Genomic DNA, 13,931 nt, shown 5'->3' with positions numbered 1-13,931 from the left:
CAGAATCCAGAAGAAGGCGTAGGATTTACCTGGGACTGGAGTGGTGAGTTACCATATGGGTGCTGGGAATTGAACCCTGATCCTATGGCAGAATAGCCAGTGCTCTTGACCAGTCAGTGAATCATCTCTCCTGTCTTTTTGTCTTCCTCCTCCTCTCTCATTTGGCTTTTTCTTTCTTGTCCTTCTTCCTTTTCCTCCTTCTCTCCTGACTTACTTTCTTCTGAGACAAGGTCTTATTATGTACAATCTTGGCTGCTCTGGAACTTTCCATGTAGACCAGTTAGCCTCAGATTAGCCTGCCTCTGCCTCCTGAGTGCTGGGACTAATGACATGCATCACCAGGCCTGGCTTCTTGTTCTTTTAAGGAGATTTATGGTTATGTGTAGTGTGAATGTTTCTGAGTATATGCTATGTGTGATGTATGAGTGTCTGTGGGGACCAGAAAAGAGACATTGGATTACATGGATTCCTGAGTTACAGGCAGTTATGAGTTACCAGATGTGGATTCTAGGAAGTGAGCTTGGGTCTTCTAGTAGAGCAGCAGGTGCTCACAAACCATTGAGCCATCTCTCCAGCCCCCTATGTTCAGATTCTTTATCAATACTCCAGGTGCCGGTTTGACGGTTTTATAACATTTGTATGGTATAACTAGCCAAAATAGAGAAGAATTAGAAATTCTAGATTTAGGATTTGGAGAGATAGCTCAGCAGCACTTCTTCTTACAGAGGTCCCAGGTTTGATTCCCAGTACCACATGGTGGTTCACAGTGTATGTAACTCCAGCGCCAGGTGATCTGATACCTTTGTCTGACCTCCATAGATACCAGGCATACAAGTGGTGCACATATTATATGCAGGCAAAACACTCATACACAGAATAAAATAAATCCTTAAAACATGAAAAGAAATTCCATGAAAGCTATGGTTGAGAGAGATAGCGTAATAGATGGAGAAAAGTGCTTGTTGTACAAGCCTGATGACTTACCTGAGTTAGGACACCAGGACTCCACAATTTTAAAAGTCTGGGTGTGTGGGTGTATGCCTTTAATCCCAGCACTCAGGGAGGCAAGTTCAGCCTGTGACTTCAAGGTCAGCCTGGTCTACAAAGTGAGTCCAGGACAGCCAAGGCTACACAGAGAAACCCTGTCTTTAAAAAAGCAACCAACCAACCAACAAAAAAGATGTGGTAGTGCTCGTCTGTAATCCTAGTGATCCTATAGTAGGATGGGAAGTGGAGACAGGAAAATGATCTGAAAACTTATGGGCAGAAACAAGAGAGATCCTTTTTCAAAACAAAATGGAAGGTGGGTTGAAGATATGGCTCAGCAGTCAAGAGCACATTTCGATTTTACAGAAGACCTGGGTTTGTTGCTGGAAATTAGGCTGAGGTTGTAATACTTAGTGATTACAAGTAGTGTAATCCCCTACTTGCTGCTTTTTTTTTTTTTTTAAATCAAATTAGTTTTCATTTATGTAAATATATTTAAGTTAAAAGAAGCAGGTTTTTTGTTTTTTTGGTTTTTCTCTTTGCTGTGCTAGAGACTGTATACAAGGCCTTTTGTGTTTGCTAGTCCCATGCTTCCATTTAGCTACATTCTCCAGTCCAGCAATGTATTTTGTTATATTTTAAGCAAATTATAGATATTGAATCTGATAGTCTATTAAATAAGAATGGAATGTTGGTTAGTTTTTTTAAGAGATAATCCCCTTGTTTTGAGAAAACAACCATCATATAAATATGTATATGTGTTATTCAGTCAGATAATAATGGTCTTTCTACAGATGCGTGCACAAACAGTACTTGGTTACTAATGTCTATTCTCTTCATTTCAGTGGACTGTGAATGGACAACTTAGGGTTGGATTTTTTACCACCAAACTAGTTCCTTCAGGCTCAGAGTTAACATTTGATTATCAGTTCCAAAGATATGGGTAAGTAATATAAAATTCTTGTGTGAATTATTTAGAAGTTTCATATACTGTATTACATATATAATATATTACTAGTTCTCATCTGTCATACACCATCTTAATTTTCTTCCTTTTTTTGTGATATTTCTGGCTACAAAGGTATTTAAAGTAAAGGAACTATGTAATACTCCTCTGAACTCAGTAAAACTTTACTATAGGGCTGGAGATGTAGTTCAGTGCTTTCCTAGCGTGTGTAAGGCCCTGGTTTTAGTCCCAGCACTAAATAAAAAATGGAGTATGGTGATGCATGCCTGGAATCCTATTTTGTGAGACAGTGGTTCTCAACCTTCTAATGCTGCAACCTTTTAGTTCCTCACGTTGTGATGATTCCCCAACCATAAAATTATTTTTGTTGCTATTTCATAACTAATTTGCTACTATTATGGATCATAACATAAGTGACCCCTGTGAAAGGGTTGTTCAACCCAAAGTAGCGCTGAACCACACAGGTTGAGAATTGCTGATATAGGTAGGAAGTAGAGGCAGTAGTAACATAACTTAAGGTCACTCTTGCCTATGTATAAAGTTGAGGACAGCCTGGCCTTCCTCAGAAAACAAAACTAATTCATTATAGAAATGCCAATTTTGAAAGTATATGTGTTGAGAGAATAATATCCTTGTTTAACATTTCTCTATTCTTGGCTAGTATTGTTTGACTTATACCATATTGTACCAGTAACATATTAAAAATACCTTTGGGAGGTAGGAGAAATGGCTCAGCAGTTAAGAGCACTGACTGCTTCCTTTTCCTGAGGACCTGGGTTTAATTTCCAGTACCTATATGGCATCTCACAACTCTCTGTAACTACATTTCCAAAGGATCCAACACCCTCACGCAGACATACATGCAGACAAAACACAAATGCACAAAAATAAAGATAAGTAAATCATAAGATAGTTTTAAAGGCTTGGGTATGGTGGTGTGCTCCTTTGATTCCATCAGTTGGCAAATAGAGGCAGGTGGGTCTGTGAGATCAAGGCCAGCCTGATCTGCATAGTAAATTCTAAGCCAGCCAGGGCTCTATAGTGGGACTGTTATTTTAGCAGGGCAGAGTGCTGTATATGCTTACCTTCCCCACATTCAAAAGGTAAAAAATAGATAGATTAAAGTTAAAGGGTGGAAATTTTAAGTAAGCTATAAAACTTGGAAAGCTTTCTTCCTTCTCAGATTATACCTTTGACTTGGTAGCTTTTGATGCTTGTATTAAAAGGCACAGAGATTAAGTTTCTGGGATATTTTAATCTTTTTTTTTTAGTGCTATTATAGGATAAAATATAATTTTCTTTGTCCAGTTTTTTTTTTAACTAGTGGCTACTTTTCTTGGTTGTGATGCTGTTTCAGATAGATATTCCCTCACATATTTCATATTTTAGAACTTACTGATCCAGTTTTGAGACTACCTCATTATAAACCAGAACAAATGTCAAGAAATATTCCTGTCTTTACTGCCTGCTTCCCTTATCAGTAGATAAGTACAGACGAGGCTCTGTGTAGGATTTCTGCTGTTTTTTTTTTCTGAGGGAAAAGAAACTGGATACAGTCATGAATCTTTCTTTGTTCGTGAAACAATTTGCTTTTTTGCCTCTAATAGATTGTAGAGGTGATGTCTACCCAGAGCTGTAGACTTAAGTCAGTAGTCTTTTCCACCACTTACTTCCCTTGCCTCTGTGGTTTCATTTAATCAATTACTACTATATTTGTTATTATAGGAGCTCATCCTTTGTCATGTGTTTAATTTAAAATATTACTATTTGAGTGTCATGATACTGCATTTTTTTTGTTTTTATAATAGTGGATCTTATTTTTTGGTGTACCGATTAAACAGTTTTACAGAAATAATAGTTGTCTAAACTGTGTTAGCAATTTTATTTCTAGCACAACTGTGTATATAGCTTATTTTCATGTTTCAGTAAGTAGTTTATTGAGAAATCATTCTTTAAGTAATTGACCTGTTTTATCTAACACGTGATATGATGGAGCCAGTCCTGGTGGTGCAGACCTGTAGTCAAGCCGCATGGGAGGCTGAGGCAGGAGAACTGCAGGTTCAAAGCCAGACTGGCCAACCTGTTAAAACTCTCAAAATTAGAAAGTAGAAAGGGGGCTGGAAATAAAAGCTTATTAGTAGAATTCTTGTTTAATTTGTGGAACGCATGGATTGAATTTGTAGTGACATGCACACACAAATTGAGAAACAGGATGGTGGTAGAAAAAGGAATTACTATATTTTACAAGTAATTCTTAGACATTTCTATTAGATTTGTAAGAATTTTAAAATTAATACTTTAATATTTTCTGTAGGTTGGTATGGTTTTTAGCATGTTGTCACTTTTATGTGCTTTACTTTCAAATAGCTGAGTTCATTTCCATGTTCCCTAACAGCAAAGAAGCTCAGAAGTGTTTCTGTGGGTCAGCTAACTGTCGGGGTTACTTGGGAGGAGAAAACAGAGTCAGCATCAGAGCAGCGGGAGGGAAAATGAAAAAGGAGCGCTCTCGAAAGAAGGACTCGGTAAGTGTGCCGCCGTCTGTTCTTCAAATTTTATGATAAAAGTTTTAAGAAAATAGCTTTTCTGATTAAGTTTAAAGGAAAGTCTAGGTTTGGATGAGACACTGGGAAAGAAGTGTGGCTGGCTGTTTTTATTTTAATAGGGAGGGATTATAATGGAGTACTGGGAACTTCTAAATTATGCTTAAAGTTTTTGGCTCATACTTTTTCTGAGTTTGCCTTTGTTCGGGGTTGAAGGTGTGCATGTGCATGCAGCTCCGCCAGGTGTGAAGGTTAAAGGACAGTCTACAGGAGTCTGTTATCTATTTACAAGTGGGTCTCAGGGATCAAACTCAGGTCACCAGCAAGCACCTTTAACTGTTGAGCCATCTAACCTGCCCTGTATGTATCTCACCGAATAAACATACCAGTTTATTTAACTGTGATACACATATTTGGGTTGTGTATTCGCATTTTGTCATTATGAATGTGACTGTAGTGAACATAATAGGCATTTCCTGGTGCGGAAGCTTTTCTTTGTTTTCGTTCTTCTAAGTGGAATTGGTGGGCAGAGGAGGTATAAAGCTAGTGCTTTGAGTTTTCTGTTTTCATCTTGTATGATTTGTTCTTTATCTCCCTTAAGGATAGCTTTTTAAAGAAAATCATTTCTGAGTGTTGTGTCTGCTTGTGTGTCTATGCACTGCATGCATATCTGTGAAAGGCAGAAGAGGTCATCAGGTCTCCTGAAATTAGAGTTGCATACTGTTGTGAACCACCATGTGGGTCCTGCGAATCAAACCTGGGTCCTCTGGAAGATCAACCAGGGCTTTTAAGTGCCGAGCCATCTTTCTACCCTAAAGGACAGTCTTTATATTTTACATTGGTTGTAACATCTGCCATCTTAGCATCTAGAAGTACATATACTTGAACTACATAATCTCTTTTCCTGCTTCCCTTATTCTTTCACATCCCAATTTTTTTCTTTTTGTTTGTTTTATTGGTGTGTGTGTGTTTGTGTATGTGTATGTGAGTACATGAGAGTGTGCTTGTGGCCTGGGAAATATGATAACAATTTACAGGCATTTTTTTTTTCCTCTCCTACCGTGTGGGCTATAACTCAGACATGGAAGCAGGTGCCTTTATACACTGAACATGTCACTGACCTGATAATTATTGTGTAGCCAGAGCAGGCCTCAACATTTGGAAATCTCGTGTTGCAGCTTCCTAAGAACTTGCATTATAGGCCTGATTCACCATGTCCAGCAATGCTGAGTACTGGGGAATCGAACACGGCGGTATGTGTGTTAAGCGGGTATTTTGCCATTGAACCTCATCCCCAGGCCTTAAGTAATTTCTTGTTCACATAGCTGTTGAATGAATGAAATGCTTTTCAGATTGATCTTATCAATTTATATTTCTTTTTATTTTGTATTTAAACGTTTCAAGATAGAGTTTCTCTGTAACTCTGTCTGTCTTGGAATTCATTTTATAGACCAGGCTGGCCTTGAATTCACAGATGCCCATGTGCCTCCTGATGGCCGGGATTAAGGCTACCTCACCTGGCTTTCAATGTGTATTTCAGCAGTAGATTTGATGTTATCAGATGTTGTGCCTTGCTTTGAGACAGAGTAGCCTAGGCTAGCCTAAGGAGTTCATGGCCTTCTGCCTCAACTTTCAATGTTGATTATCAGGTATGACTTAGTGGTGGGTGTGTGCACATGCAGGCATGCTTGTGTGGGTGTGTGCGTGTTTCTTGCTCCCCGATCCCACACCCACTGCTCTAATAGCTTGGTTACTTCCTGTGGCCTTATTTTTCTTTTTCTAAATTACTTGTGGAGCTGGATTTTTTCCCCCCAGGTTGTTTGAATACATGAGTAGGTTGTACTTTTTTTATAACTAGATTTTTTTCTTTGCTGTGGTAGGTGGATGGAGAGCTAGAAGCGCTGACGGAAAATGGCGAGGGCCTCTCTGATAAAAACCAGGTTCTTAGTTTATCCCGGCTCATGGTTAGAATTGAAACTTTGGAACAGAAACTTACCTGTCTCAAGCTCATTCAGGTAAGCACTTTGATACTAATTTTTTTGTTTCTGAATTTGGGGTGGGACATTTAAACTAAAATTTGGCTAATGGAGAAAAGTTAATCATGTTTTAAATGGACATTGAAATTCTTTTTCCTCTTTTTGGTTTTTCAAAACAGGGTTTGTCTGTGTAACAGAGCCTTGGTTGTCCCAGACTTGCTTTGTAGACCAGGCTATCCTTGAACTCAGAGAGATTCACCTGTCTCTGCCTCTTGAGTGCTGGGATTAAAGGCATGTGACACCATGCCTGGCTTGACTTGCAAGTTCTTTAGGACTTTGAAAGTTCATACCCTTGAAAATGGCTAAACAGTTCAGTATTATTTTCTTCAGTTAAAAGCACATGGTGAGATTTCTTTTAGTGTAATAATTCATGGTTCTTGATACAGCTCTGTTTGTCTGCGAGTTACTAGTATACCAAAACTATTTTATATAAATCTCAAAGCAAAGAATTTTAGCAGTTGTCTCATGTATTCCAGTTTACTAAGTATGCCATAAAAAACAGATAATAAAATATCTAAAGAAATCTTAACAGGAGGTTTGGTGGTATAGTTTAGTGGTAGAGTGCTTGTCTAGCATGATGAAGCCACAGGCGCAAACCCTAGCTTTGCAGAAATGAAACAAAACAAAACCAGTTATCAGGGGAAAAAAAGGTTTTTTGAATAAGAACCTCAGTGAAAGAGAAAAAAAAATAATTTAAAAGCTAATTTTCATGGTTATAGCATTTTCAGCAAAATTTGTCATTCAGAACAGAATTTCTTCCCTTAAGATTCATTTATCTTTATTTTCTGTGTGTGTGTATGTGTGTGTTGCCTCTGTGTGCATGCATGTGCACTATGCGCTTGCCTAGTACCTGCAGAGGTCAGAAAGGGGTGTCAGATTTCCTTGAACTGAGTTCCTAAATTTGTTTATTTTTAAGTTATTACATTTATTTATTATATGTGTACACATGTCTTTGGAGGTCAGTGGAGGAGGAACTCCCTATTTTTACCATGTGAGACCTAGGGATTGAGCCTAGGTCATTAGGCTTAAAGACAAGCACCTTTAATTGCGTGAACCATAATTTTCCACTTTATTAGTAAAATCTAAGTGCAATATATATATTTGGTTTTTTTTTTTAAACTCTGTAGCTCTGGCTGACCCAGAGTTCACTCTGTAGACTAGGCTGACCTCAAACTCAGAGATCTGCTTGCCTCTCCCTCCCAAGTTCTGGGATTAAAGGAATGAGCCATCACAAGAGATATTATTTTCAGTTTTGTAATTATATTCCTTTTAAGTAACTGATTAAATTCCTAAGAGACATGAAAGTAGAAGGGGGACTTATTGGAAAGAAGAAATGGATCAGTGAGAATGGGAGCAACAACAGATAATTGAGGAGAAGTATGATAAAAATACCTTAAAGAAAAAATTTCTTAAATACTAAAATTCTTTTTAGTGTTTGTTAGATTAGATGTCTAGTTGTATTTAATAAAAATAGAGCTTCTGGGATGTGTGCATTAATTTAAGCATAATAATTCTCACCATGTGCTTTCTATAACATTTGGCCTGGTATTGCCTCCCTAACACCCTACTTCATGCCTTTTTCTCCTATGAAAGAACACACACTCACAGTCCTGCCTCAAGTCCTTTCTAGAACGCCATGGGTTGTCGTTGTTGTGGATCTGGATGGCAGAGCTTGGTGATGGCCGGGAAAGTAACCAGAAGCTTCAGGAAGAGGTCAGTTCACAGTACTCCCACATTTCTTAAAACACTTCTGTTGATTGCTTAGTTGGAGGTGATATGATATTGGTGATTATAAATTTAGCACTATGCCATTAGTATCTTTGGAGGTCAGTGGAGGAGTCAGTTCTCCTTTTTTACCACATGAGACCTAGGGATTGAGCCTAGGTCATTAGGCTTAGAGACAAGCACCTTTAACTGTGTGAACCGTCTTGCCAGGCCCAGGTCTGAATTTCATTGTAAATGATGTGTTAATATTTTATTTCGCCTATATAATTTTGCCCTAATAACTTTTATGTTTATTATGCCTATATCATTCCTGTAGCTATAACCACACATATACCTTAGTTTGACAGTAAGTTTGCCTTTGGTTTTCTCCATAGCATCTTCTAAAGTCAGCCAGTTTTATTTACCAGGAACTGTAACATATGAAATATCATGATAATAATTTAGCTTATTGCTAAGAGTTATTTTTAAATTATGAGGAAAATAGAGAAAATTTGAAATTTTGAGTTCTGGAAAATTATTGGCAAGATAGAGAACATCATGAGAAGCAAAGAAATGTTTTCAAAGATCTAAAGATTAATTGGCAGTATTATAATAAGTGGGTTTGCAGTGTTTACAACGTACTATGACTTTTGATAGGTAGCTATAGTTTCTACTGTAACCCCAAAGTCAGTTACTTAATAGTTTTATTTGTTTATTTGTTTATTACTAGTTTTTCAAGAGGGTTTCTCTATGTAGCGCTGGCTATTCTAGAACTCCCTCTGTAGACCAGGCCAGCCTCAAACTCAGAGAAGTCCACCTTCCTCTACTGGGATTAAAGGTCTGTCACCATGACCCAGCCAATGAAAACACATTTAAAAATAAAGTACTAGAGTGGACCTGTAGTAAATTTTTTTTGCCTTCTTCAAAGAGATCTAGAAGTTTGGGAGGTCTTAGGTTTCTATAGAACAAAACTGGAGACTAATTTGTAAGAAATATTTGAATTTCAGTTTGAGGGATATGTCTATAGATGAAGAAGGGTCTTTTTTTTTTCCTAGTTATTTATCACAGGCAAAGTTCAAAGATAATGTTTGAGTCTTTCAAGTATGGAAATTATCATTTAAATATACGGTGGTATGTGGTTCCAAAGCTTCTGTTATAGTAACTTGGAGAATCTTATAGAAAAGGACACTGAAAATGAGAAATGAGGACCACTAGTTTTCTTTCTTTCTTTTTAAGATTATTTATTTATTTATTTGTTTTTACATAGTGCTCTATCTGCATGCATACCTGCACACCAGAAGAGGGCATCAGATCTCATTATAGATGGTTGTGAGCCACCATGTGGTTGCTGGAAATTGAACTCAGAAACTCTGAAAGAGCGGACAGTGCTCTTAACTGCCAAGTCATCTCTTCAGCCCCACCTTTTTTATTTTTATTTTTTAAGCTGCATAGTTTTGGGAATTCCCTCTTTGTAGAGAATATTTATCAGTCATAGATGGTGGAGTGAGGAGTCATTATGTCATTACCCTGTACTTTCCTAATTGCAGAAAAGTTTTTCTTCCTTCTTAAAAGGAAATATTAGACCCTTCAGCTTCATCTGTATTTATGAAGACATAAGTCTTAATAAGACAATACCCCAAATGTACTATTTCCTGTATAAGTCTATCTGATATTTGAAAGGTCAGCTATACAAAATGATTGATTAAATTTTTATTATGTTTAATCAGATTATAAAGACTTTGGAGCATTTGCCCATTCCTACTAAAAATATGCTGGAAGAAAGCAAAGTACTTCCAGTTATTCAGCGCTGGTCTCAGACTAAGACCGCTGTTCCGCAGTTAAGTGAAGGAGATGGGTATTCTAGTGAGAACACATCACGTGCCCACACACCACTAAATACACCTGATCCTTCTGCCAAGCCAAGCACAGAAGTGGATACGGATACTCCCAAGAAACTCATGTTTCGCAGACTTAAAATTATAAGTGAAAATAGCATGGACAGTGCAATCTCAGATGTAACCAGTGAACTAGAATGCAAGGATGGCAAAGAAGACCTTGACCAGTTAGAAAGTGTCACTGTGGAAGAAGATGATGACTTGCACTCACAACAGCTGTGTGAATCCAAAGTGGAGAGTGAGACTACCATTGAAGTCAGTAAAGTACCCATGTCGGAACCGGAGGCTGACCCTGACACAGAACCCAAAGACAGCAATGGCACAAAACTAGAAGACACTATTGCTGAGGAAACACAGTCCCAAGATGAGGAAGAGGGTGTGTCTGATGTTGAAAGTGAGAGAAGCCAAGAACCACCAGATAAAACAGTGGATATAAGTGATTTGGCCACCAAGCTACTAGACAGTTGGAAAGATCTAAAGGTAAGAAAACATTTTTCTTGTTATTGTAACTGAATTATTCAGATTCAGTGTGCTGCAAACCTAAATAAAAACTGGCAACCTTTCTAGTCATGAGTATTTTTGAAAAATGGAATATGATCTTTGAGCTAGTGATAAATGTTTTTAACTCTTTAAGTTAAATACGGTTCTTTGTAAGAGTTGTAACTGACAAACCATTATGCAGATAACATCCTCCTTTTCTCTCACTGAGAAAAGTATATCATATTGATGACTTTGCGCTTGTCATGTAAAATAAAACAAAACAAAATTCTTTTAGTATTAAACTTATATATGTAATGACAGCAGGTGTTTATATTAATTGGAAATCAAGTGACTGGGTTAATAGAAAATTAACAATGAAATTAATTGGAAAACTGATAATTTAGGAACTTCTTGTTATAAAATGATTTTGAAATTTTATTTTTGAAAATACATTATAACACTAGCTTATTTACTTTTGTTTCTGAAATAGTCCTGCTCTTAAGTTTTTTTTTTTTTTTTGTTTTGTTTTTAATTGGACCTATAGTGGGGGAAGCCAGGCATAGTGAGTGGTTCATTCCTTTAATCCCAGCACTGAGGAGGCAGACAGAGGTAGGAGGATCTCCGAGTTCAAAGCCAGCCTGGTCTACAGAGTGAGCTCCAGACAGCCAGGGCTACACAGAGAAACCTTTCTATCTTGATAAATAACAAAAAGGGAAACGTTTGGAAACTTTATGTCATATATATGGCATGTATATTTATTATATTCTAGAAAAAGAATGAAATGAGATGTGTAGAATTTGCCTTTCAGAAAAACCAGTCTGGGTCTTGAGTAAATATGAATGTATAAAAGTTTGAATCTGCAAGTGCTCTGGCTCTTGGATCTAGTTTTTGAGGACCCTATGGGAACAGGGCATTTCCTACCTTTGTGTTTACTATTCCTCCTTTCTTCTCTCAGAGTTGAAGCAGTCAGATAAATCAGTAGTCCAGTTTTTTTGTAGCAAGGGGACACTACAAAAAGCTCATTGCATTAGGTTGTATGATTTGACCCTGTGCAACTTAGATTGGACCCAATGAGTAGTTGGTTGCTTGTGTGTTGTGTTTCCTGTTCACTGTGTTGAGACCTTTTCATATACCAGTCTGTGCTCGCTCTTATGTTTGTTACTCTTAGATCACTTAGAATTTAGCATAAGCTCAGCTTTATTTAGTGTGAAACTGACTTTTTATAAATATAAAAGGATGTATTCGTAGTAAGTCTGTTTATGGTGCCATGCATAAACTGCAGGAATCAGAATTGTGGTTAAATGAGAGAAAGTAGAATGGGCACTTCTTGGACCTTTTTTTAAAACCTGCTTTGTGACAGCACAGGGTCCTAAAAGTTCCTCTGATGTTTGGAGGCGCTGTCAGCCTGCATGATGACAGTAATTTAGTAATGAAGGTACACAAGTGGACACAGAAAAGACACATAAAACCACAGTTTCATAGAAGAAGAGAGAATGCTGTTGTAAAGCTGGAAAATCTCTGGTAGATAGTTCTCAGACTGTTCAGATATAATTTCATGCATTTGACTTTTGGTGTAATAGTTTATATCTGAAATTATAAATGTATGATTTTCTCTCTGGGGTGTATTTAGACTCATTAGATAGAACGGAAATAACCTCACTTTGAACACCCATTTTTCAGTCCTACAAAATTATTTCTTCTTTTTCTTCTTCTTATCCTTTGAACTCCTATCTGAAAGACCAAAGTAGATTCACAATAATTTTTACATTAATGATTAATGATCTTCTTGATTTTAGGTTTACATTTTTATTCATATTTCAAATAAATTCTTAGATTTCATATTTTGTACTTATCCAGGTTCTTAACATTAAGGGAGCCATTAAATAAAATTCTCTTTTTTCTAACTTGTTTGTTTGGGCATTGCATTGCTGAAACATCTTTACTTACTGTGTGAACTGTGATGTTTTGTTACATATTGGTGCTGAGGTTCTTAATTCTTCTATTCTTTTTATTAGCATTTACCATGTCTCAGATTTCTAAACTCTGATTACTGTTGTCTTTTGAGTTCAAAACAAAACTTGAGGTGGCAGTTGCCTAGGAGTCTGAAATCAAGAACTGATAAACTGGATATGTTTTAGAGAAACGTACTAATCTAATGTGGTTACTGTATACCATACTATCCCGGCATTGAAAGAGTTAACTACTTCTGTCTGACTTCACCTATGTGTTCAAGTAGACATTAGCTGAAAAGAAAAGGTCTTAATCTTTCAGTCTTACTAAGAACTTGTGGCTAAGTGCTGTGTTAGTTGCTGATACTTAGTTCATACTAAAAAGCATTGATTGAGGTTGTTTTGGCCACTCTAACTCTTCCTGATCTTGTGGGGTGACTATAACATTGCTGGACATGCGTTCCAGTTGTCCTTTCTACACTGGATGGAATAAAGACCTGAGCAGATAACTTCATACTCTTTAATCTTGGTTTTGCTGTGATGACAGACTTTAAGGATCATCAATAAAATGTAAGACGGTGGGAGGGAAGGGAATGAAGCTTCATGAATTACTCTTTGTCCTCCCAGATCTGATGATGATCCCCCTTGTAACTTGAACCATTTCCATCTAGCTTCTCAGGGCAGCAAGGAGCTTGTTAACATCACCAGCTGACCATGTGTCTCCTTTTCTCAACTCCATTTCCAACTTCGTGCTGAAGAAAAACGAGAACCTAGCGTGCGTTCTGTGAAGAAACAGGAAGATGGTTGGGAAGTTGGATGATGCATGAAAAATATAATAGGTGAAAAGAGGACAGAGGTGGTTAACTCACTGGCGCCGGCATTATTTTGGTGCGTTCATTGCCAACAATTGTTGTCGTTCCAGGAAATCTCTACTTCTGGCAAAAAAGGATTAAGTGAGCTACTTTTTCTATACTTTATATACACAGGACCACTGCCTAGGCTTGCAAGGCATTGGCTATACACATTTCTCTTAGAGTAGCCCTCACATCACCTAGCTCATTGCTTCTTACAAACATGTTCATTTTCACGTGCAGATGTAGCCTAGATTTCACAAGACAAAACAGTGATTAAAAGTGATAATTATAACGTGAATGGAAAGATCTTTATTCAGTTGGATCATATGAAAAGGAGGTAAGGTTCTCATGAATTTAGCAGTTTCAGTTGCTGTTAACATCCAGAGGTTATAATAATTAGTAATTTAAGGCCTTCTTTACAAACACTTAGATATAGGATGTGCATCTCTCCTTCTGGTCACTGTGGGTAGCTTATTTCTAGCTGGAGTAGATGACTTAGGGATAGAAGCTTTCTATGAG

At 37.3% G+C, this 13,931-nt stretch overlaps 1 protein-coding gene across 4 annotated transcripts in view; it reads left to right on the top strand.

Annotated features, from left to right (window-relative positions):
- Window positions 1-13,931, top strand: part of Setd2 (SET domain containing 2, histone lysine methyltransferase) — a 94,378-nt gene that overhangs the window by 35,931 nt on the left and 44,516 nt on the right. For 3 of the 4 annotated variants that reach the window (XR_009592307.1, XM_021647934.2, XM_060385208.1), the window contains exons 8-12: window positions 1,833-1,930; window positions 4,350-4,476; window positions 6,375-6,509; window positions 8,124-8,243; window positions 9,962-10,609. Coding sequence is in view for 2 of the 4 variants with exons in the window: in XM_021647934.2 (XP_021503609.1) it covers window positions 1,833-1,930; window positions 4,350-4,476; window positions 6,375-6,509; window positions 8,124-8,243; window positions 9,962-10,609 (1,128 nt within the window). In the remaining 2 variants the exon portion in view is untranslated. Of the gene's footprint in view, window positions 1-1,832; window positions 1,931-4,349; window positions 4,477-6,374; window positions 6,510-8,123; window positions 8,244-9,961; window positions 10,610-13,229; window positions 13,447-13,931 lie in introns of all 4 variants that reach the window. The other variant, XR_009592308.1, reaches the window with a different exon arrangement.

Source organism: Meriones unguiculatus, chromosome 6 (genome assembly GCF_030254825.1).
Source record: "Meriones unguiculatus strain TT.TT164.6M chromosome 6, Bangor_MerUng_6.1, whole genome shotgun sequence".
NCBI lineage: Eukaryota > Metazoa > Chordata > Mammalia > Rodentia > Muridae > Meriones > Meriones unguiculatus.
This window is presented reverse-complemented; position numbering and strand designations above follow the sequence as displayed.